Here is a 23809-nt window from a genome sequence, read left to right on the forward strand (position 1 = left end):
CCTTTGACAGTGGTTACCTCTGAGGAAAGAAAACAGTGCTAGGAGGGAGTGAAGGGAACCATACTCCCATATTTTTTGTTTTTGATAGTGAAAATGTACTGATGAGTTACTTTTAAAATACAATTCAAAAAAGCTAAAAATATTTTTTTACAGAAAAAGAAGAGAGAAAAAAGAAAATAAATAACTAGGGCCAAAATGTTTTGCTGGATGAGTTTTGCAAAACCTTAAGCAAACAGTAAGTTGCAGATAATAGAAGACTGAAAGGTTCCCACTTAGTGATACACAGCTAAAATAACTCAGATACCCAAACCAAACACAGAGATCACAAAGATAAATATTTAAACTGAATCTTAATTTTGACTAAGGATATAAAAATAATAAATAAAATGGAGCGAATGAATTCCAGAACTCTATCGTAAGAACCACACATCATGACTAAATAGAGTAAAATAAAGTATTGATTCATTAGGAATTAAACATTAGGAAAATTATTACTATAATTGGTTATATTAACAGTCAAATGAGTTAAACATTAGGATCATTTCAATTAATATAAAAAGGCATCTGACGAAATTCAGCGTGTATCATGATAAGACTCCTTTTAAAGGGACAGAAAGAAACACTCTCAATTTGATAAGGAATCAGAAGCCACCAGCAGACTTAACGGTGAAACATTAGGATAATTCCCATCATAATCAGGAAGAAAGCAAAGATTATCGTCATCATTTTCCCCCACAGTCTACTGGGGACTCTTATCCTCATCAATGTAATTTAAAAATAAATAATTTAGAATAATACACATCATAAATAAAAAATCTTAATACCTTTATTTTTATATTTAAACCACTTAAAAGTTCAAGAAGGAGAAAAACGTCATAGACCAATATCTCTGATGAATATAGATACAACAGTCCTCACTAAAATACTAGCAAACCAAATTCAGCAGCATTTTTAAATGATCATACACCATGATCAAGTGGGATTTATCCCTGGGATGCAAGGATGGTTCAACATACAAAGATCAATCAGTATGATACATCACATTAAGAGAAAAAAAGGAAAAAATTATATGGTCATCTCAACAGACACAGAAAAAGCATTTGATAAAATTCAACATCCATTCATGATAAAAAGTCTTAACAAATCAGGCAAAAAAGGAACGTATCTCAAAATAATAAAAGGCATATGTGACAAGCCCACAGCTAACGCCATACAGAGTGATCTGTATGTCCCCACCTTAGACAAGTGGTCAAACTTGGCAGGACTGGGACAGGCTGACACACGGGCTTCCAGATTAGGGTACAGCATCAAGCTCACAGTATCGCTGTGGATGTGTTCCTGACTAAACAAATGTTCAGTCCAATTCTAATCAAGTCTTGGAACTCACAGTTCAGTTTATAGGAAATACTTGAGGGAGATCAACAAATTAAATGGCAATCAGACAAATCTGGGATACGGGAAATTTTATATGACAACTGGGATGCACTCTTTAAAAAGTCAGTATTATGAAAAAATAAATGGTCTAAATAAAAGAGACTAAAGAGAAAAATTAAATACAATAAGTGAACTTTGGATCACTTTTTTGGGAGGAGCAAAACAACTATGAAAGATATTCTTGGGACAATAGGAGAAATTTGCATATGGATTAGAGATCGGATAATATTTAGAAACTGTAATATTTTAGGTGTAATAATGAGATGGTAATATAAAGAAGATCCTTCTCCTTTAGATCCTCTAGGATCCTTTAGGATAATGATTCTAAAGTATTTATAGGTAAATGTTTTGATATCTGTAACTAATTCTCATTAGGCTCAACTAGTTAGTTGTACGGAGGAATGGCTGGATAGCTAAACAGCTAGATAGAACAAATTTAGCAAAATGTAAATAACTGAATCCAGGTGGTGCATGTACAGAAGTTAATTTTGTTATTGTTTTCAACTTCTACATACACTTGAAATTTTTTGTAATACAAATTTGAGGGGAAAAACATATTTCAATTTACTCTCCATTCAATATCAAAGTCCTAAATAAAATATTTGAAATGAGTATCTAATAGTAAATTTAATTATGCACTATATCCAAACGTTGTTCACCCAAGAAATGCTAGTGTGATTCAAAATTAGGAAATCTATGGAAATCGTTTACCAGATGAGTAGACCAAAGTAGAAAAATCATATCACCGTAATTGGTTTCCAGCATTTGGTAAAATTCAATAGCTATTCCTGATAAAAAAACTCTCTGTAAATATAATAAACCAAATGCTTGCAGTGTGATTTACAAATGCCCAGATGCCCATACCATGATTAATATACTTACAGCTTAAATATTAGAAACACTGCTATTTAATTAGAGAAATGATGGGATATCAATTACCACGATTTGATTTAAAATTTTTAGAGAAACTAGCCAGAGTAATTAGGCAAAAAGTCTAAGCCTTGGAAATCAGGAGGAAATTAATATTCAAAAGCTAAACTTTTACCTTCTATTTTACATCCTTCTGTGTCCTTTGGTATGTTTACAAAAAATAATTCTTAATTTACAACAATAAATTATAAACATGTACTATACATACTCAATCACTGTACCCCTACCCCACGAAGAATACACACTAATATGATAACATGGCCGTGTGGCTGATGTCAACTGTACCACTTTCTTTTCCTTTGCCTGGATATTCTAAATTTTCTAAAGTAAACAAATAGCATGTTACATAGGTAACAAAAATGGCTTTGAAAATAATAAATTAGAAAGCTTTCCTTAAGCTGAAGAAATCATACTTGGCCAGATCAACTGGGCTAAGAACTCTCTTGCAAAATCGTGTGAACCTGGGGTGTAGTGTCTTTGAGAAACATTTATCCTGTGTCAGTGGACACATGTAGGTGTGTGTGTGAGAGAGAGAGAGTGTGTGTGTGTTTTCCAATCATCCTCCACTGACAATTATACATTCAAGTGAAACCTCTCAGACCAGAACCCCTGGCTTTTTATTTTAGCCAGATGGTTCAAACTTAGGGGAAATGTTTGGCTGCGTGGAGGGCAACGAATCGCCAGTACTACCTTGGAGAGAAAGGCATGTTGCAGGGCAGCTGGGCAAGGCTAGAAACAGGGAACAACCTATAAGAGCCCCCCTTAAGGATTTACTGTCCTTAGATTATGGAAAAGTAACCTGTGCTGTACAGTTTTAAATGCCTTCTCCTACACTGCCATCCCCTTTTGTTTCTGTAACTCTCCAGTTACTGTGTGATACATCTGATGTCCCTGGGGTACTTTCACAAGGCAGTGCCTCCCAGAATCACCTGGAGAGCTTGTTAAAACACAGATTCCGCTCACAGAACTCCTGACCCAGAAGTTTAGGGTGGAGCCCAAGAACTTGCCCGTCCAGCAGTCTCCACGGGATGCTGCTCCCAGAGCACCTGTGAGCCAGGTTTCAAACAGCAGTGACCCAGGGCATAGTGAGGGAAAACTCCAGGTCATAAGGAAAGTAAGTGGGGGTGGTTCCGTAGTCACAAATTTTTCAGCACGTCTTCACCGTTCTGCAGGAAATGGCACCGTTCTAATTCTGACCAGAAATGAAGTGAGAACCCTGGTGACATAGAAAATGCTAAGGAGAGAATGGATAGTAGTACTAAATACTCTGAGGGCTTAAAATGCCTTTTGGATGAAGCAGTAAAAAGCTGGTTAATGTGCTTTGTAAAAGCAGTTTCAACTGGGTCATAAGCACAGGAGGCTGTGGTTTGAGGACTAAATGATGATGAAAAAGTAGAAACAGAAAATGTGAACGGTTTTTCCAAAACTTGTCAGAAAAGGTCAGTGAAAGATTAGGGTAAGACTTGGAGATGTGGAGAGTTTAAAAGATATACACACATACACATACACATACACATGCACATATGCTAATATACATACATTATATATGCATATATACATGTATACACACATACATGTTTTGCAAATTATAGCTCTATTTAAGATGGGAGAGATGTGGTCACATTTAGCCCTGATGGGAAAGGGAGACAGAGAGGAAAGGAAAGAGAGGGGATGATGGGTGTGGTGAGATCTCGGAGGAAGCAGAGGGGGCTGGAATCCAGGACACAGATGGAGGGATTAATTAGCCTTGGACAGGAAGACAGACACTTGTGCCTCCGTAATGGGAGGGAGCAGAGACTGGATGGGTGCAGCTGCAGGGTGAGGTCTCTTCTGATGGTTTCTGTTTTACTGAGATTTTTTTCTTTTTACAATCTTCTTTGGAGTCTAGCATAGAATCAGTTTTTGTAAATGGTCCATAAATGCTTGAAAAGACAGTACATCCCCTCAAAATGCAATGCTCAGTAATTCCTATTAATGTAATACTACTAATTACATTGTGCAGATCCCACTTACTGACTTAAATATGTTCAAGTCTCTCAAAGCAGTTCTACATCCTTCAGTTTCTTCCTACATCCCTCTAGAGCTTTGTTTTCTTTATATATTTTGCTATAATGGTATTCACACATTTTTAAGATTGTTTTTTGAACATTGGTGGGTAGTAAATACTCATCTTTGTTATTTTCTTGCCTGAGATGCCCCGAGTCCTGATGTAAATACTATCATGCTTTCTTTGTCTCCCCTGTTACAATGGGGCACTTTTAAATCCCAGACAAACAGCCTCCAGGTACATTCCCCCTCTGTCTGGAGCCAGACCCAGAGCTGGTAGGAGCCAGCTGCTTCCTGTGCTCCAGGACAGGCTAAGTGCAGACCACGTGAAGCCTCCTATCACAAGTTTGCCTATGAGGCCGCCAATCACATCTGATTCTCAGGCTGCTTTAAAATTCTATGGTTCCTAATGGTGTAGAATCCCATGGTGGAGAACATACAAGACAAGGAAAGGCTTCTTCTCTACTTGCAGTGTTGGTGACAGCAGGTCTGCATCTAGGAACATCCAGATTCTGTGGTGATGTTGGGAACTGGTTCCTGCTGGACATTTTTATTGTTTGGAACTATTCCAAAACTTTTTCATTGAAATCTAGGGTAAGAGATTCTTGATTCTGCTACTCACTGTGCCATCTTCCAGGGCTTCCTCTCATCACACTTTAAATGTCATTTGCATTATTTTTACTCTAAAACTACTGGGAGAGGCAATGTTGAATAATGGTTAAGATCAGACTCTGGCACCAGACAACCTGGGTTGGAATACCAGCTACTTACAAATGCTGTGTGACCTTGGACAAGTTTCCTACCTTCTCTGTGCCTCAGTTACATGTGTAAAATTAGGTAAAATAAGAATACTTGTTTCAAGGGGTTGTTAAGAGGATTCAGTAAGATGATATATGCAAAGGGCTTAGAAGAGAACTTCACCACCAGTAGGACTGGGTAAGTGTAAGTTATTAAAACCACACTGAGCCCATGCTATGGCCCCAGGCGCGATGCTAGGTAACTTGAGATTAATTACCTCCTTTGTTCTAATAAAAACCCTTTTCTAAAATTAATAAAACTGAAGTTTTGCAAGTTCAAGTGACTTGCCCAAGATCACAAAGTTCCTAAGCCACATGGCTGGTGTCAGAACCAAAAACTACACTGTTAATCCTTCTACTGTAGAGACCAAGTTATAATTGTATAAACCCAAACTCACCTATCACAAGTACATTCATTGCAGGCTTTCATCTTACGGGTTTCCCTTGTTTGATTTTGCAATCACTGGACTGACCCAAGGATCTATTAAATTTGCTTCCCCTGACTTCCCTCCCACACGTAAACACTCAAGCCCAGCTGTTCTGTCATATTTTTTCTATGTCTCATTTCCTGCCACAGATCACAGCTTTGCTAAGTAGCAAGATGTACAGGAAATAAATTGTCCACACAATATTAACCAATCAATAAACATCAGTTTCAGCCCAGAAGGACTGTAATTTATATCAGATCGTTTATTTTCACTATAAAGTCCAACTAGAAATACACCAACCTAAATACACACATTCCATGGGAGTGCAAGAAAAGAAACATACTCTTTTATTACTCTCTCTTCGACAACCTCATTCCCACTTTTCCATTCCTGGTTTTTGTTTTCTGACTTTTTAAAATTCAGTTGGGCTTTTTGCCGAACAAAACTTTCGGTCAAGCATTTTTCATGTTATTTTCTTGACCCTGCATTTATCTTCTGCTTTTTAGGTTCAAACACACACACACACCCTTCCCCTACTCTCCATTCCCAAGGAATAAAGGGAGTTTTTTTTAAAAGGAAGAAAAGTATCTGAATAAATGCTAGTGCTAATAATAATAATAAACACTATGGGAAAATTGAAAATAATACTTATTTTCCTTTAAAGTGAGATACTGGGTGTGAAAGCATTTTATCAACTGAAAAACAATGGCTTTATTAATGCTCTTACACACCCATAACCACTTGGCATCATTTAAGCTAAAACGAGTTAGCTGGTGTGACATTGTGTCGTACAGGGGCTGACACCTTTTCAAAGCAGGGTAGTCAACTTGGATTCCAGTTTATCTGTCACTCTGTTGGGTGTAGTGTGGGGTTGTGGATGGTGAAAGAAGGAAAGTCAGGGTGTGGCTGCACTGATTCTGCAGCTGGAAGGCTGTCCATAAACTGCCTTTTCACATGGAAATGGGATAAATGAAATGTGCCCAGGAGCAAAGACAGGGAAAGTAAAATTCAGGAATTAACAACCATCTTTTCAATAGACAGGGCAGGAATTCGACTTGTTGAGAGCAACCAGCTGCAAGCTGAATACTGATTCCCATACCTATGGCTCTCCTGCTAGGACACCCCCTCCCGCCCTGAGTGGCTCCTGTGGATGTCTGTTATTGCTGAATCTGCAAATGGGTGTCCTCAGCTATTAGCCCTCGTGTCTGTGTAGAAACATCTGCTCCCAACCTGGAGGTATATACCTTTAAATGGCTTAAAACACCTTTACCCTAGAAGAGCAGGTAACCGGCAGAGTGCCTAACAGTGTATGCTGTAGTGCTTGCTCATTTCCAGGACCAGCTTTGCACAGCACGCGGTAGAGGGGGCTAAGTTACACACAGCATCTAACAACATCTTTCTGTCCGCATGTTCCCCAGTATCATAGCATAACTGTTCTTTTCTGCCCTTTATACTGCATCTAAGAAATCAAGAGCCTGGTGAGGATTAAACGGTCATTTGCTGTCTGACTCCATACTGGGATGCAGAGATTCAGAATGTGTCACCCCAAATATGCCACTGTGGCATATGGTTTATTGTGCATTCAAGGTACTTGAGGAACAGCCAGTTCAAGAAGGGCATTCTGACCCTGCACTGTCCCCCTGAAAACAGGAGAAAAATCTCCCAGGTAAAATGTACCCTCTCTGTACCAGGGAGGGTGGAAGGCATCCTTATCACCACAGACAGGGAATTCAGAGCCAAGAAGGCTGTGTAAACAAATACAAATATGTAACATTTCCTGGGCTCTTTAAGAATATAGACAAACCATCTTGGTGGAAACTTTTCATTAAAAGGGTGAACGATGTCTTCACATAAGATCCTGGGATTTATTTCTCTGACCTCCACTCAATCCCGAGATCTGTGCTTTTGAAAAATAAGGAATAAATTACAGATATACTTAACAGACTTCCAGAGCTAAAAGATGCCTTAGAAATCATCTGTGCTAACACTCTCAGGATGCGGACAAAAAAGCCAAAGTTCTCATGTGACCTTGCCTAAGATCACAGCGAGTGGCTAGGCTGAGGTTATCACCTTTGCCTTTGGCTTCCAGTCCAGTTCTGTTATGCAACATTATTCAGTCTCACTAGAACCATAATGAGAAGCAGAGCTGTCTCCATCAAAGAGCCTGTGTTTACTCATGCGATGTTTCCTGAGCTGCGACGGCGTGCTCAGTACTACACAGGCATTAGGGATGAAATGATAGACAGAACGTCTGTTGTTACAACACCTCACTAGTGGGAGAGACAAATTAAACAAATAAATACAGTTGACCCTTGAACAACTTGGGGGTTAGGGGGTACTGACACCCCCAGGCAGTCGAAAATCTGGGTATAACTTCTAGTTGGCTCTCTGTATCCGTGGTTCCGTATATGGGGATTCAACCAACTGTGGATCAGGTAGTAAATACCATTGAAAAAATAACCTGTGTATAAGTAGATCTGCGCCATTCAAACCCATGTTATTCAAGGGTCAACTGTAAATGAAATAAACCTCTTGCAGTCAAGGCTAAGCTGGAAATAGGAAAAAGAAGGGCTGACTTTAGGTAAATTGGTGAAAGAAAAACTGAGGAGGTGACAGCTGAGCTCAAGGATGAGAAAGGAAGCCACGTTAAGAGCTGGGAGAAGCACGTTCCAGGCTCAGGGGTCGGTGGGTGCAAATGCCGTGGGGGGAAGGGCTCTTGGCATTCTAAAATCTTCCAGAAAGTCAGCATGACTGGAGCCTAGTGAATGAGGGGCACAAAGACACACAGGATGTAAGAGCCAGATACACAAGACTTTGAAAGTCATGCAAAGGGGCATGGACTTCATCATAAGTGTAAAAATACAGGCAGTTCAAAAAGGGGCTTTAAGCTGGGGAGCTCCTGGTCAGTCTGGCTACTCTGTGAATCTATGACATTCCTTCTCAACAGAACCCGCCTGTCATTTCCCTCTTGCTTTTCTTGATGCAGAGGACTTAGAAGATACACACAAACACAAGTGAGAGGCAAGTGCAAAAGCCTGGGGCTCCAGGTTTTCAGTCTTGGGATCTCCTTCCATGCCAGGCTCTCTCTTGTGAATTAAATAGGGAAATATCCCCTTAAAATTAACAAGGTCCTTGGTTTGAATATTCCTCTCCTACACACAGCTCTGGCATCAGGGTATTATCCATCAGAATCTTGCCTGGTGAGTAGGGAGGCAGAAAGGGACAGTGTGAGAAGACGGGAGGAAGGAAAACCAAACTGTTCACCACATTAGCAAGCCCTTTATAGCTGATACAGTCTTCTTTGTTATGGAGTAAGTTACACGTACAGATTATTTTTGGAAATGACAGTCAAAGGAGAAATGAACAGTGCATGAAGAAAAAACATCAGAAGAATTATCCTGTGACACAGCCCCATTAGTCCGCCTCACCCAGGATCCTATTTTTGTCAAGTGTACCCATAGATGCTTTATAAGAAGGTGTGGTTATCTTCATAACGTCCAAAGTTAAGTGCAATGCTGGTGTCCCAGGTCAGCCTTGGGCATCATTGTATCTGTAGGCTTAGTTGTCACGTTTTAGGTAAAAGCGTATAGTTGACCCATAAACAACTTGAGGGTTAGGAGCACCACCCCACCTCCAGTCAAAAATCTGAGTATAAGTTACAGCCAGCCCTCCTTATACACAGTTCCTCCGTATTTGCTGTTCCACATGGGTGGATCCAACCAACCACAGATGGTTTAGCAAGGTACTATTTACTGCTGAAAAAAGTCCAGAACTACGCAGTACAAACCCGTCTTGTCCAAGGGTCAACTCTACAAAGAGCTCAGACCAGACAAACTCAGCTTACTTATTTATTGGTCTCTTTCAGGCATGCCCTTGTGTGGACGAGACCAAAATAATGGACAAAAAATGGACAAAACTGAGTCTCTAAGTAACAGATCGAGATGCTCCAAATAGAGGTGCCTGCTTCTTCATGGCGGTTTTAGAGTTTCTCTCTTTAAAAGCTGAGTGGCTTCCAGTTCCCTGTTGCAACAGCCAAAGCTGTTTATGCCAGTGGTGAGTTCAGTCTCTCCCCTTCTCCCTCCGAACAGGAAATTTGTGTGTTGCATGTGGATTAATTCCTGATATTTCTCATAGCGAAGGTTTTGGCTCCCGGCTCCTACACCTTGAATCTGCCTCACTGCATGGTGAGCAACCTCGTGCACTTTCTCCGGAGCGGAGCAGTGCCAAGAGCATCTCCTTGCCATGGCCTCGTTCAGTGCGAGTCCCAGGGAAGACAGGAATGATTGCTTGGCAAGGTGAGCACGGAGGAGCTTGGTGGACTCTGCAGGCCTGGTGATGCGTACTCAGGGAGAGACGTGGCTTCATTTCCCACATTTCTTTCACACAAAGCATGATTATGGGGAAGTGCTTCCATATGGCCCATGGAAAATCCCAGCCAAAAACAGCTTCAGCTGGCCAATTTCAGAGCAGTAACAGACGCGAAGGGGCCGCAAGGAAAAGCAAGGATGAGAAGCATCGGGTTTTCACGCAGGCAGGCGTCTTTGCTAACTTCAGCCTTAGCCCTTAGCGGGACTCAGCGTATGGCGCCTGAGGACTTGCCAGCAGCCACGGGGCGCCCCCAGCTTTCACCACATCCCCCGACTTGCTGCATTCAAGGGTCTGTCTGTGCGGTCCAGATGCCCTTCTTTGGCAGAAATTAATAAAAAGATCAGCTTTTTTAGGGACTCTTAACCTGGAATGACTTGGCATCAGGGGTCTGAGATCCCCTCAAAAACATCAGAATGGCAAATTCAGGGCTTATGGGTACACATACTTTTTTCCAGAGAGTGAAGACAGAGGGACAGAGACAGAGGATATGAACTGCCTCACCCAGAGGGAGGCGCTATGAGGCACAGGCAGGTAGGCCCCCTCCAGCAAGCGCAGCCCTCCACCCCCTCCCCTCCCGTTCCAGGGCCGCCTCTGCACGCATCTCCAGCAAGACTGGTTTCTTGACCCAATTTCACTCCCCTCCTACATCGGTTCAATTAGAATGATCTCGCTTTCAAATCTCTCTCTGACTCTGACAAGACAACGTCTTTTCTGTGGAAATTTCTACACATTTTAAGGCCAACCCTAACCTCCCCAGCTGGCTGTTATTGGGTATTATTTTCCATCCATTCGTCCTCTTGCCCAAAAGCTGCCCTAGTGAATGAACGCGCCCTGGTGCGGCCTGCCTCTGCACCGCCTGCCCCAGAGCTGGGCTTCCCTCTAACTCTGGTTTCTCCTATGATTCCCCATGTTTTGACACCTCTGACAGGACTGTCCTCCACACCCATCAGCAGCTCTCTCAAAAACAATGTCCAGACTGACCAGTTGACTCAGAAGTCTGTTTACATTTAACAGATGTTCTGTTAGAGGTGTGACATCCTTTGGTACCCAAGTGAACAAGATTTCTAATAAAAATGCAGCCAGCGTTCACTGAGCTCTCTCTAGGTGACAGATACTATTTGGAATGCTCGGCATGAATGACTTATTTAATTCTGACAACAACTCTACAAAGGCAGTACAATTGCTGTTCCCAGTTTAAAATGAGAAAGTCAAGATATACAGAAAAGTTAAAAAAAATTTTTTTTGCTCTGCTTACACAGCTAGTAAGCACCAGGCAGTCTGGCCCCAGACCCCAATTTCTTACCTACTTCCCTATATTGCCTTTCACAATGAATTATGGGAGACACTCTTTAACTTCTCTGTTCCTTAGTTTCCTCATCTGTAAAATGGGTTGGACAAGAGCAAAACTGCAATGTAAGGGGGCTGGTGGAATTAAATGAGATGCTATGCCTGAAGAGAACATTGGTAATTCCAAAGCATTAGAGCAATATTAGTAATCACAGAATGGATGCAATGCTATCTACTTGGTTTCTCTGCAACTTAGAGGCCACTCTGTCACATGCCACAGTTCTGGTCAACAAGGCAAAATTCTCCAGGGAGGACTTCCCTTCCTGACTAAAGGGCACAGGGTTAAAAGAATGCCTTTTCCACTATCTTCTTTATCATCTGACGTGCAGAATGTGTTGTTTGAGTATTTACTAGTAACTTTGCAACCACGGAGATGAAAGCCATACCCTAAGGATGGGGAAGGAGAGACAAGAGCCTGGTTCCTTAAAGACACTGTGAAACAGCTTCCCCAAACTTGACTGCCTGCTCCAGACTTCTTGTTAGTAGAGATACATAAACTCCTGTATTTATGAGTTGGGTTTTCTATGATTTGCAGCAGAATGCGTGCCTCACTGGTACACCACCACTCAGACGAGCTCCTTCAGGAAGCCCATGGAACCTCCCTGAATTCATGGTTTCCAATCTCACCTAGGCCCTTGCAGCTACTCCTCTGTCTCCTTACTCTCTTTGATGAGCTCCTTATCCTCCTTTCCTCAATGGGAACACTGTCGAATCTCTGGGAACCCTCAGTCTTCTTTTTTTTATTGAAGTATAGTTGATTTACGATGTTGTGTTAGTTTCAGGCATATAGCAGAGTGATTTGGTATTTTTGCAGATTATACTCTATTATAGGTTGTTGTAAAATATTGGGTATAATTCCCTGGGCTATACAATATATCCTGGTTGCTTCTCTATCTTATATATAGTGGTTTGTATCTGTTAATCCCATAGCCCTAATTTGTCCCTCCTCTCCTCCCTCTCCCTTTTGGTAACTACAAGTTTGCTTTCTGTATCTGTGAGTCTGTTTGAGGGCCCTCACACTTAAGCAACTTTCTCTACCTCCTAATGAACAGAGTTTAAAAAAAAACCAATATAACGGAACACAGTTAATTTCTTACCACGTTCTCCAACTGTGCCTGTAGTTAACCAGTTCTTGATGTGATGTGGGTGTGCACCCCTCTTTTGTCCTGGGAAAATCCTTCCCTTGATACATTCTCACCTTCTTTTCACTCCTACACCCACTACCATCAGGCTTTGGCTTCAGCCAGAAATTCATTGAAACCACTCTTGCTAAGGTCACAAATTTGGCTTCAAATTGACAAAGAGAAATGTTTGGATCCTTATTCCAGTGGACCTCCAAACAGCATTTAACATGGCTAATCATTACCTCCTTTTTGGAATGACTTATTCCTTCAGCTTCCGTGATCCTGCTTTGCTAAGGTCTGCTTTTACCTGGTCTTCATTTCTTTTCAGTTGAATTCCATTAAACTTCTTCCCTGGCTAAACGCCTCGACTTTAGGTATTCTTGTCTTCCTGATATATTCTATACACTTCCTTTGGATGGACTCAGCTAATTTATAATGATAGACCACCAGTGAGGGGGTTTCCCCACTAGCAACAATGGACTGTCATGTTTCCCATCAAACCTTCAACCCCAAACAAAATATAATCAACGTCTCTTTAAACATATCAGAAGGGTACCAAATATTGAATACTTACGGGGCCAAATTTCTGGAAAGAAGAAAAACCCAAGGAGGTGAGCCCTTATCTTTGATATGTGTCTCCTGTCCATGAATTCCTTGCCCAGATGATCAGCTGCTCAAGCTGGAAAATCTACATCATCCTAGCTTCTTCTTTTCTCTTACAGTCTTCATTCTAAGAATTATCACTCTGCTGACTCTCTCTCCTAAATATCTCTCCCATCTGTTCCTTCCTCCACCTCTCCCTTGGAGGAAAGCCTCATTATTTCAAACACTGTTGAATATTTAAAAACATCATGCTTTTTGGGCTCCTTGCTTCCAGGCTCACCTCACAGGTAATAATGCTGCCAGAATTATTTTACTAAATCACAAACCTATCCATGTCACCCTACTGCCTAAATTGTTTTAATGTCTCCACTTAACCTGAAATGGGAAACAGAACACTGAAGACCTCTGTGGTCGCCTTCTGAACGCTATTCGGCCTTATCTTCCTCCCCATCCAATGTGCAATATTGGTAGTTCCTCAGGAGAGTCCAGGCTTTCCTCCAGCTGCACACCATGAACTGTGTGTTTCCTCTGCCTGGAAAACCCTTCCCACCTTCCACTTCTCCTGTAAGGTTCTCCCCATCTGGGGAGAATAAGTAAAATCACTATTTCATAAGTTACATCCAAACAAATTCAAAGGGATAAGTGATTTTACAGTAGAAACACACAAAAAAAGTACTGGCAGAAAGTGTACATGTATAAATGTTTTCCCTTTAAGGCAGGGGTCAGCAATCTACAACCTGAGAGTCAAATCCAGCCGGCAGCCTAGTTTTTGTAAATAAAGTTTTATTGGAACACAGCTATACCCATTGGCCCACGATTGCCTGTGGTTACTTTTGCACTGCAGCAGCAGAGTTAAGTGGTTGAGACAGAGACCATTTGGGCTGAAAAGCCCGAAAATATTTACTATCTGTCTCTTTACAGAAAAAGTTGACTGACCCCCAAATATTTTTTAAAAAATTAAAGCAGATATTATTGAAATGGAAGATAGAAAATTCTGAATATATAAAATTTAGAAACTATTGATTCTATAAACACAAGCAGGATTGAAAGTCAAATGACAAACTGAGAGCAACATTAGAAACAGGTACAACAGACAAACAAATAGTATATATTCATGAAACGGTGAAAGGTTGCAAGTGAGGAAAAAAATCAACACCCATATAGGAAAATGAGCAAGCGACTTCAGCAGCTAATTGAAACATGAAAAAGTATAAATGAGCAATAAGTGCATGATGATATTGTTCACCTTAGTAGCAATCAAAGGGAGGCAAATAAAAGAAATAATAACTCATAGTTTACCTTAAAATTGGCAAATATTTTAAAAAATAGTGATACTCTGTATTGACAAATGTTCAAAGAAACAGGTAGTCTTAGGAAAGGTAATAGGAACAAATATTTGATTTATTACACTTTTTGGAAGAAATCTGACTTTTAGAAGACTAGTCAAAAGTTCTTTCCAACTAAAAGCTTAGCGTTAGGTGTTGGAGAGGGTGTGGAGAAAAGGGAACCCTCTCACACTGTTGGTGGGAATGTAATTTGGTGCAGCCACTATGGAAAACAGTATGGAGATTCCATAAAAAACTAAAAACAGACTTACGCTATGATCCAGCAATCCCACTCCTGGACATATATCCAGAGGAAACTCTAATTCGAAAAGATACATGCACCCCAATATTCACAGCAGCACTATTTGCAATAGGCAAGACATGGAAGCAACCTAAATGTCCATCGACAGATGACTAGATAAAGAAGTTGTGGTGTATATATGCACGATGGGATACTTCTCAGCCATAAAAAGGAATAAAACAATGCTATTTGCAGCAACATGGATGGACCTAGAGATGATCATACTAAGTGAAGTAAGTCAGACAGAGAAAGACAAATACCATATGATATCACTTATACGTGGAATCTAAAGGAATGGCACAAATGAACTTATTTATAAAATAGAAACAGACTCACAAACATAGAAAACAAACTCACAATTACCAGGGGGGAAGGTAGGGGGAGGGATAAATTAGGAGTTTGGGATCTGCAGATACAAACTACTTTAAATAAAAGAGATAAACAACAAGGTCCTACTGTATAGTACAGGGACCTATATTCAATATCTTGTAATAGCCGATATGATAAAGAATATGAAAAAAAAAAAAATATATATATATATATATATATATATATATATATATATATATATATATATATAACTGAAACAACATACTGAAACTAACACAACATTGTAAACCAACTCTACTTCAATTTAAAAAAATGCTTAGCATTAGGAAAATGTTATTCTAGTAGCAGACGGTCTAAAGTACATGTTATTTTATAGTAACGTTGAATCGGGTTTAAAACCTACTTTTCTCAGGAGAAACGTGTGCCTTGGACTGTCCCCGCACCAGCCTGCAGGTGGAGCCGTCACCAGCACAGACGCCGCAGTTGTCTTCCTTGGCGTTGCTCCCCAGTTGCCGGTTGCAGCCCACTGCCTGCGGACAGAAGCACGGCGATCAGGAGCGGGCGACAGCGCAAGGAGATGCGACTCTAGGTATTTCAGAAACCGTATTTACGTGTCACCTTTCTTAAACTTATGAGTTGGCTCTCTTTCATGAGCACTTAGTTCTTAGAATGCAACTAATATATAAACCTTTATAGTATGATGTCATTTATGTGACGCAAAGCCCAAATAATTTAAAAAAATAAGAATGGAAGCTGCCCCTTTACAATCCCACTCTTAGTTTTTAATTTATATTTTTATTCAGATATTTTATGTACAGAAAATGGATGGAGCATCACAGGTATTTCCTTTCTCCCCACCCACCTCCCTCTCTTCCTATCCCCACATTAGTCCTAGACTCTCTCATTTCTCTCCCAAAATGACCTCAGTCTGAAGTTGATTGATGTATACCCTTATGGTCCCTAGTTTTATTTAAAATTTTTTTTCTCTGTTTTAATCTCGATCAATACCTACATCTCAACATCAGTATATCCATTTCTCTCTATGGAGAGCTAGTCTGTATTCTGTATCTTTGCATCTCCTTCTCTTTATAATTTCTAGACCTAGACCCACATATCTCTATCTCTAGGTCATTATATATATTAAAATCTTTATAAACAATTTTTAAGATGTCCCATAGAACATGCTTATACTGGTATCTTTCAGTCTCTTGTGAATTATTATCTTTGTGAGTTTGTGTGTATCTGCTAGACTGTGAGCTTCCTTATATGAGAAAAGGGACTATGTCTCATATTTCTTTTTATTTTACAAATACATCTTTTACACGATACGCGTCCAATGATATTAGCTGAGGAGCCCGCTCATCTCCACCTCCCCACACACAGTCATTTGTGTTTACACGCCTGCTGCTTCAGTGCAGAGAATCTGGAGGCTGACAGCCCGCCCCACCTGCCCGCCCCACCACCTCTTTCAGGCTGCAGGATGTTCAATGATTCAAACTCAGGAGACTCATCTTCCTCAAGAGTGAAGTAGGGCTAATAACACACACCCCACACAGGGTCTGCTAAGAAGGAAATGAGAAAAGACACGCGAAGCTCCCAGTCTAGTGATGAGAACGCTCAGAGGGCTCGATAACAGAGAGCCCGTTTTAAGAGCATCTCTCTGCTTTCCATTTTGTTTGACTCCCCGGTCGAGCCCCTCTGCTTCACCTTGGGGAGCTGCTGAATCAGATTCTATACCCAAGGTGTTGAAGAGAATATAAAACCGGAGGAAGTGGAGACCACATCTATAGACTATTCTCTCCAAAATGCTGGCACTGAAGGGAAGGAGAAGGATCAAATGAAAGCTTCAGGGAGATGCAGGAAAAGTTCCAAGGAAGTTCAAGGACAAGCCCGTGATTAGCGATGTTTTCCAATTCACAAAGGGCTGTCATGAAGAAAGGGTTTCCGTTTGTTCTCGATATTTTCAAACGGTGAAAGCTACAGGTGGAGGCATAATTTAGTTCAATCTGAGAAAGTCTGAAAAGTCAGAGTTCTCCAACAGTAACTATTCAGCCATGGGCTAGGCAGAAGGTTTCTTGGCAGGAAAATTGGAGAGGGGATTAAATTATCTGATGAGCAGCTACATCTTTTGAGATCTTTTCATTCTGATTATATGATTTTTATAAAGATAATAGTAAAATATTAATAATAATAGTTGATTTTTGTTGAAAGCTTATCACGTACCCGGCATGATGCCAAGCGTGTTATACACGTTATTTCGTTTAATCCTCATAGCAACCTTATGATACTTTTATCTCTGTTTTGCAAATAAGGCAGCAGAACGTTAATGAGGTTAAATGACTTTCCAACATTACACAACCAAAATATTGTGCCAGTCATGGTTTTAAAACTCAGGTCATCTCCCAACAGAATCTTCACACTGTGCTACACCTTCCCCATCTTAGCGATCAGCAGAGAGACAGCAAAGAACCCAGTTGCATAGGCCACTACCTTAATATTTACAAGTACATGTGGAATAACTTAAGACTGATTGATTTTGGAAACACACTTGCATGGTTGGGATTCAATCAATGAATAACTTGTGTTCATGTAACTTTCTCCAAGGGGAGTAATTCTACCATTAAATTATAGAAACACTGTTCCTGGGCCAAGCTCTGTCCTCACACATTTGTGTCCCTGAGCACTTTGCATTTCATGAGCATGAGAATCACCCTCTATCTGGTCATCCAGGAAGGGTGTGGGTTTAGGAGCTAGGATGGACTTGTGAAGAGAGTTTAGAGCCTTGCAGGGTCTTGGGCAATCGAATACCTCCCTGAGTACTTACATTTGTTTAAAAAATGTTAAAGCTACAGTTCATCCCAATCTTACAGCCAAAAAAGGCATGCGAAAACATCACAGAAAAATACTACTTGAAAAGAAGATCCAACTGCCTTGTGATTCACAGGGTATAAGCACTGCCCTTGAAATACTAAATTTTGACTCTCAGATCTCATCACAATCAACCATGAACAACTTTTTAACCGTTGCCCGAAGTGTTTTTTCAACTTCTGTGGCTTCTCCTAAAGTCAAAATCTCTAACTGTCATGATTTAAAAACCACTAATCAATAAACATATCAATAAAATTTATTAACACCCATATGTAGCCAATTTCTACAGAGCCAGGCACTACAGAGTATAAATTAGTAAGACAAGATTCATATCCTACACTGTAGTTAATCAGACAAGTTACACAGGATAGGGATAGGATAAACAAATATTTAAAATATATGAGCAGTGCTTTGGGGAATAAATTCTCATATATAAATCATTGCTTCAGCTAAGGATTCTTTCATAGTGCCGGCATATGACTCCCTAATCAGCTAATAGAAGTCAGTGTTTAAGTAAGTGCCATGACTCCATATTAAGCAAAGTACGAACTTTCCAGATCAGTCAAATTCAATCCTTCAAGAAGCAAAGAATTTTTTGAGTCAATCTCTGTTTAAGATCTCTGAAAACTGGATTCTACCTTGCAAAAAAAGTCTTAACATCCCTGCCTTAAAAATCAGAGTATAGGGAGCTATGGTGGTCATCAGGGATATTCATAAATATTTAGCTTTTCCTTTCAGCCCACGGAAGGATTGCACTTCTCCACCCCCTCAGAAATTAAGCGTGGTCATTGATTGTCTTTGGCCAACGAAATACGAGTCTAAGTGTCTGTGTCACTTCTGTAAGGAGCTTCAGGGGTCAGCACGTGAGTCACACGTTCCCCTTCTCACTGCTGTGGTGATTATGTAAAACACATGTTCCAATAAAGCCTCCCTCAGTCTGGGTCTCTGAGCCATTCAAAGGGCAGAGACCCCCTGCTGACCCACGTTGGACAAGTAGCATCAGCTAACAGTCACCTTTAATTGTTTTAAGCCACTGAGCTTTGGGGATGGTTGGGTACTGAAGGAAAACCTAGCCTCTATTATATTGGAGCACCGTTTAACTGCTCTTGGATAAAGCAGGGTCCTTAACACCAAAGTGTTGTTTTAAACTGGGCATTTCACATTAAAATCCAGATTCCTGGCTCCTGTTGACAAATAAAAACTCTGACATGTGTATACATAGCTGCCCCCTTGAGCGTCCCAATGAGCGGGCATGTATTCTCCAGGTCACGAAAGTCCTCGTCACCCACTGTGACTACGCCTGAGCGGTTTTCCTCCCTGAGTGGTGTGCAGATATTTGAGTCGGAACCTCTATACTAAACTCCCTAAGCATCACTCCCCTATGGTACCGACTGTCCTTTACTAGAACCACATCTTATTTTCAGCTACAAGCTTCTGTACTTATAGCCATAGAAAAAGTACAGGTATCATCAGGGTAATGCAATGCTTAAGATGACAAAATTCTGAATTAGGTTTCCTGGGGTCAAATTCCAGTTCCACCATTTTCAAGCTCTGTATCCTGGGCATATTACTTAGCCTCTTCAAATTCCAGATTCCTTATAAACAAGGTGGGGATAATGACCAAAGCTAGCTCCTAGTGCATGATGAGCCCTCACAATAAAGTGCTTAGACAACGCCTGACATGTAATAAGCACCATTAAGCGTTTCTTTTTACTAGAAACACAAAGTGATTTCTTCATTTACCCAGTCGTCAAGGAAGTCAATAAACATGAATGATAAATTAGACTTGTTCTGCAGATCTGGTTCCAACCAGGTCCCGTTTCTGATAAAAATCAGACCTCCAAAGCAGAAGCAAATTTCATTCAGTGAGTCTCGCTGCCTCATGCTGTGGGCTGTGCTCAGGCTCAAGGAACGTTGTTCCCAGGAGCATGGTGACATGTTCATGTAAATGAGCAAACTGTAAACACACTTGCAAAAATCATTTGTAGTCGCTGCCAAGGAAACATCAGGGCTCGGTTCACTGATCCTAAGGCAATCGGTGAGAATCACACGGTTTACTTTCTCCCATCCTAAGGACTGTGGACGGCCACGGCTACATGGTACAAGAAAGGGAATTTCTGAGAACGTTATCCTGTTGAAGGAAAGATACTGAATTCACCTGAGAGGCATCTGAGTCTCTTCTGAAGAAGTGCACACAATTCTTTTTACCTGAACAGACTGGCCAGAAGAGCACTCAACTTCCCACAAGGCATCACCTTTTACTACCCAGAGAATCCACTTATCCATTAGAATCACAAAAACATGATAGGAAGCACACATCTTAAAGGAACTAACTCAGCAATGAAAACTGCCTTTATCCTGCAATCCGCTTCAAACCTTGGAAACTGCTGGAACAGACTATACACCTTAGACAACGAATAAGAAGAAGGGGCTGTGGTCAGAGAGCTCAAGGCGAAACCAGGGAAGGGAACCAGTGCGGGCTGTAGGTTTCCTGTGTTGACAGCTATTGTGCTGGGCTCATGGAATATTGTTCATGAAAGAACGAATTTAAAACAGGACCTACAAGCAGGGTAACATCTGCTTCATATGGACTGAAAAGACCGAGGCTCAGAGACAGAAAGTGGCCACAGGAAACTAACACATCCTGCCACCAGCCAGTGTCCACTCCAGCCACGTCACTGAGACTGCTCAAGCCGAGGTCACTGGTGATGCCTGTTTTTGGTCCACATGAAGCACTTTAAATAGAAAGACATATAGAGATTAAACGTACAGGGATGGAGAAAGACATAACAGTAATAAAAATATAGCAGGAGTAGGTATATTAATTTCAGACAGAGCAGACTGCAGAGCAAGGTACGTTATCAGGGGCATGAACATAATGATAAAGGTGTCAGTACTCCAAGAAGACATAACAAGATGCATGAGGCAAAAACCTACAGAACTGCAAGGAAAAAAATACATGAACCCCCTATCATAGTTGGAGACTTCAACACTCCCCTATCAGAAATGGACAGATCCAGCAGCTGGGAAAAAAAATCAAAGAACTAGTCTATGCATATGTAGGTGCAGGGGGTATTTGGGAAATCAGTACCCCACTCAATTTTGCTCTGAACCTAAAAACTTAAGTCTGTTTTTTAAAAGGTGCAGAGGGGAGAGAAGAGTTAGGGAAGAGCCTGGGAAGTTAAGCAAGGATCCTGGATGTCATCATCAACGCAATGACGAGCCATTTAGGGACTTCGGTGGGAGGAGTGACAAAATGATTTAGGTTTTAAGACAATCACTTGGCTGCTGTGTGGAGAATGGATCTAAGGGGGGCAGTGTTGGAGGCTGGGCGATCAGGACAGGAGGTCCTGGTTATGGTCAGAACTAATGGGGGCTTAGACTAGGAAAGGCATCACTGGAGACAGAAACGGTGAATTCAAAATAGACCTTGGAGGTAGAATTGATGAGATTTGGCAATGGATTAGATGTGTGGGTTGAAAGTGAGTCAAGAATGACTCCCAAGTTGTGGGGAGCAGCTGGAGGTCATTTTCAAGTTCAAGGGACGTAGGAAGGAAAAGGTAGTTTGAGAAGGAAGATCACGGTTCATCTGAGTGTATGAAGTCACTGACACCTGGTCGTGTCTGACACTTAGTAGGTGATTAGGTTCATTTGCTGTTGTTACTACTAATTTCTTATGAGCATAAGCAGATAGATGGAATAGTAGACATCCGTTATTTAAAATTTTTTTTCCAGAGACCAAAGGGATGGGGGTGGAATCCTATCCTTTCTCTGCTATCCACATACTGTCTTACCCATTAAAGGTGGTGAGGGCTTATGCCTCAACCACATTCATCACAGCTCTGCAAAGTCCACTCTGAAAAATCTGCTGGAACGCACTCATGTTCACTTTTTAGTAAATAAGTCATTGCTCCCAAAAACCGAAAACAATGAATTAATTTTAATGAGAGAGCTCAGAGAGCCTATCAACATGACCCTTCAATAAAGCAGTGGGTCTCAAAATGCCACCCTTTCACCAGAAGCGTCAGCGTCTCCTGGGAACTTGTTAGAAATGCAAGTTCTTGGGCCCTACCCCAGACCTACTGGGTCAGAAACTCTGGGATCAGGGCCCAGCACACTGTGTTTCAACAAGTTCATCAGGTGATTCCAACGCACTTTCAAATTGGAGAAGCACTGACCTAAAAAAATCGCAAGTCATATATTACAATCTTTTGGTTCTACACGGGCAAAACTTATCCTGTGTTAAATAAGTAAAACATAATCAAAAGGTGAATAATACTCTCTAAAATATTTTCACATTAAAATTAACAAAGACAAGCACAAAAGAAAAGGATTATCTTTATTGAGAGTGACGGTGGCACATCCTTGAGCCAGCGGTCTGAGAAGCAGGTGTAGCTTACCTGACAAATGCCACTGATGCACATGTCCAAGGAGTCAGCATTGCAACGAGTTCCATCCAGTACCTTGGGTGCCAGCTCCACTACCAAATTTTGTCCCCGTGCGTGGCACTTGAGCGCGCAGGGGGCAGCAGGATCATTGTACCGTGGAAGCCATTCATAATACCGCCCCTGATACTGGACGTCATTGTAGGCTGAACACTGCTGGGCTCGGAAGTCCTCTGCATCAGGAGGGCAGTCCTGGAGGAAGAGAAAAAGGCCACATGCACATCACCGAGTGAGAGGGGCCAGCAGAAGGCTGGCCAAGTCTACCAGAGTCCCAGGAGAGCAGACCCCACCTGCCTCTCTCCTGGAAATCACCTCATTCCTTCACCGTTTTAACTTCAAAACCGGCCTATAGCTGTGGAATCCTACCGGTACCTCTGTGATAATGGAGGAGACCGACCACCTCACCGAATCTGGGTACTCTTCCACTCAGTAATTTTTGTCCGGATAACTAAAGCTGACCATATTTAAATGCGAAATTTTGCTCTATTTTTAACCATCTTGGATATAAATTTTCAGATGCATTACACAACCCTCTTCTTTTTGAAACAAGAAAAATGGAATGCTTTTAATTTTTCCAGGTGACCTAAGGTCTTCACAGGGAATATTAATTATCATCCATGCCTTTAGGAGCCATTTCAATGTGAAGGATTATTCGCCGTTATTTTAACTGGCCCGAAACTGCTGTGCTTTGTGAGAATCTGTGTTTGTTTCTTTTTTTGTTTGTTTGTGCTATTGTTTGTGTTGTTTAATTTGTTTCCTTTCGTCCCTTGTCACCAGGCCCCCAGCCACAGAGCTCTTCACTGGTACGAAGGGCCTGCCTTCCACAGGCTCTAGGATGGAAAGACAGTTTTTTCAAGTTTTGTCTACAACAAAAACAAATAAATTCTCAATAAAACACCCTAGAAAGCTCTCATCATAATGGCAAAAAATATTGGCACAAGTCTTGATAACTCAAGGATCTTTTTACCTAATTACTGATCACTCCCATCTAGTACCTCCAAAGCAAGATGATGTATGACAAAAATGTTACTTTACTCTTCAAAGCTGCTTGCAAACTTCCCAGTTGATGGGGATTAATTCACTGTGTACAAACTCCCCAATTAAAGAAAACAGATCCAGAAAGGCAATGTATTATTTTGTTTTTCCCTTTTTACAAAAGTAATAAATGTTCATGGTAAAAACTTTGGAAATAGTTTCTATTAAAAAAAAAAGAAGAAGAAGAATGAATAACGAAGATTCTTATACCTAAACCTTTACACAAATTCTTGATTATTTCCCAAGGACAAACTTCTGGAAAGAGAATTCCTGAGAAAAAGGGTGTGTTTCATGGACTTTTCAAAATACTGCCAAACTGCCCTCCAGGAAGGTCTTATTATTATAATCAGACTACGTAAGTTCCCTTTTCTTAATATGAAATCTTTTCAATTTGGACATTATAATTTTCTAAAATTTTTCCAATGATA

At 40.9% G+C, this 23809-nt stretch overlaps 1 protein-coding gene across 6 annotated transcripts in view; it reads right to left on the reverse strand.

Moving 5' to 3' along the window:
* The window catches only part of ADAMTSL3 (ADAMTS like 3), a 262131-nt gene that overhangs the window by 131021 nt on the left and 107301 nt on the right, over positions 1–23809 (reverse strand). For all 6 annotated transcript variants that reach the window (XM_032469126.1, XM_032469125.1, XM_032469127.1 and 3 more), the window contains exons 6-7: positions 22302–22538; positions 15437–15563 (exon numbers count right to left, since the gene is read on the reverse strand). In XM_032469126.1, the coding sequence (XP_032325017.1) occupies positions 15437–15563; positions 22302–22538 (364 nt within the window). The remainder of the gene's footprint in view (positions 1–15436; positions 15564–22301; positions 22539–23809) is intronic.

Source organism: Camelus ferus, chromosome 27 (assembly GCF_009834535.1).
Source record: "Camelus ferus isolate YT-003-E chromosome 27, BCGSAC_Cfer_1.0, whole genome shotgun sequence".
Taxonomy (NCBI): domain Eukaryota; kingdom Metazoa; phylum Chordata; class Mammalia; order Artiodactyla; family Camelidae; genus Camelus; species Camelus ferus.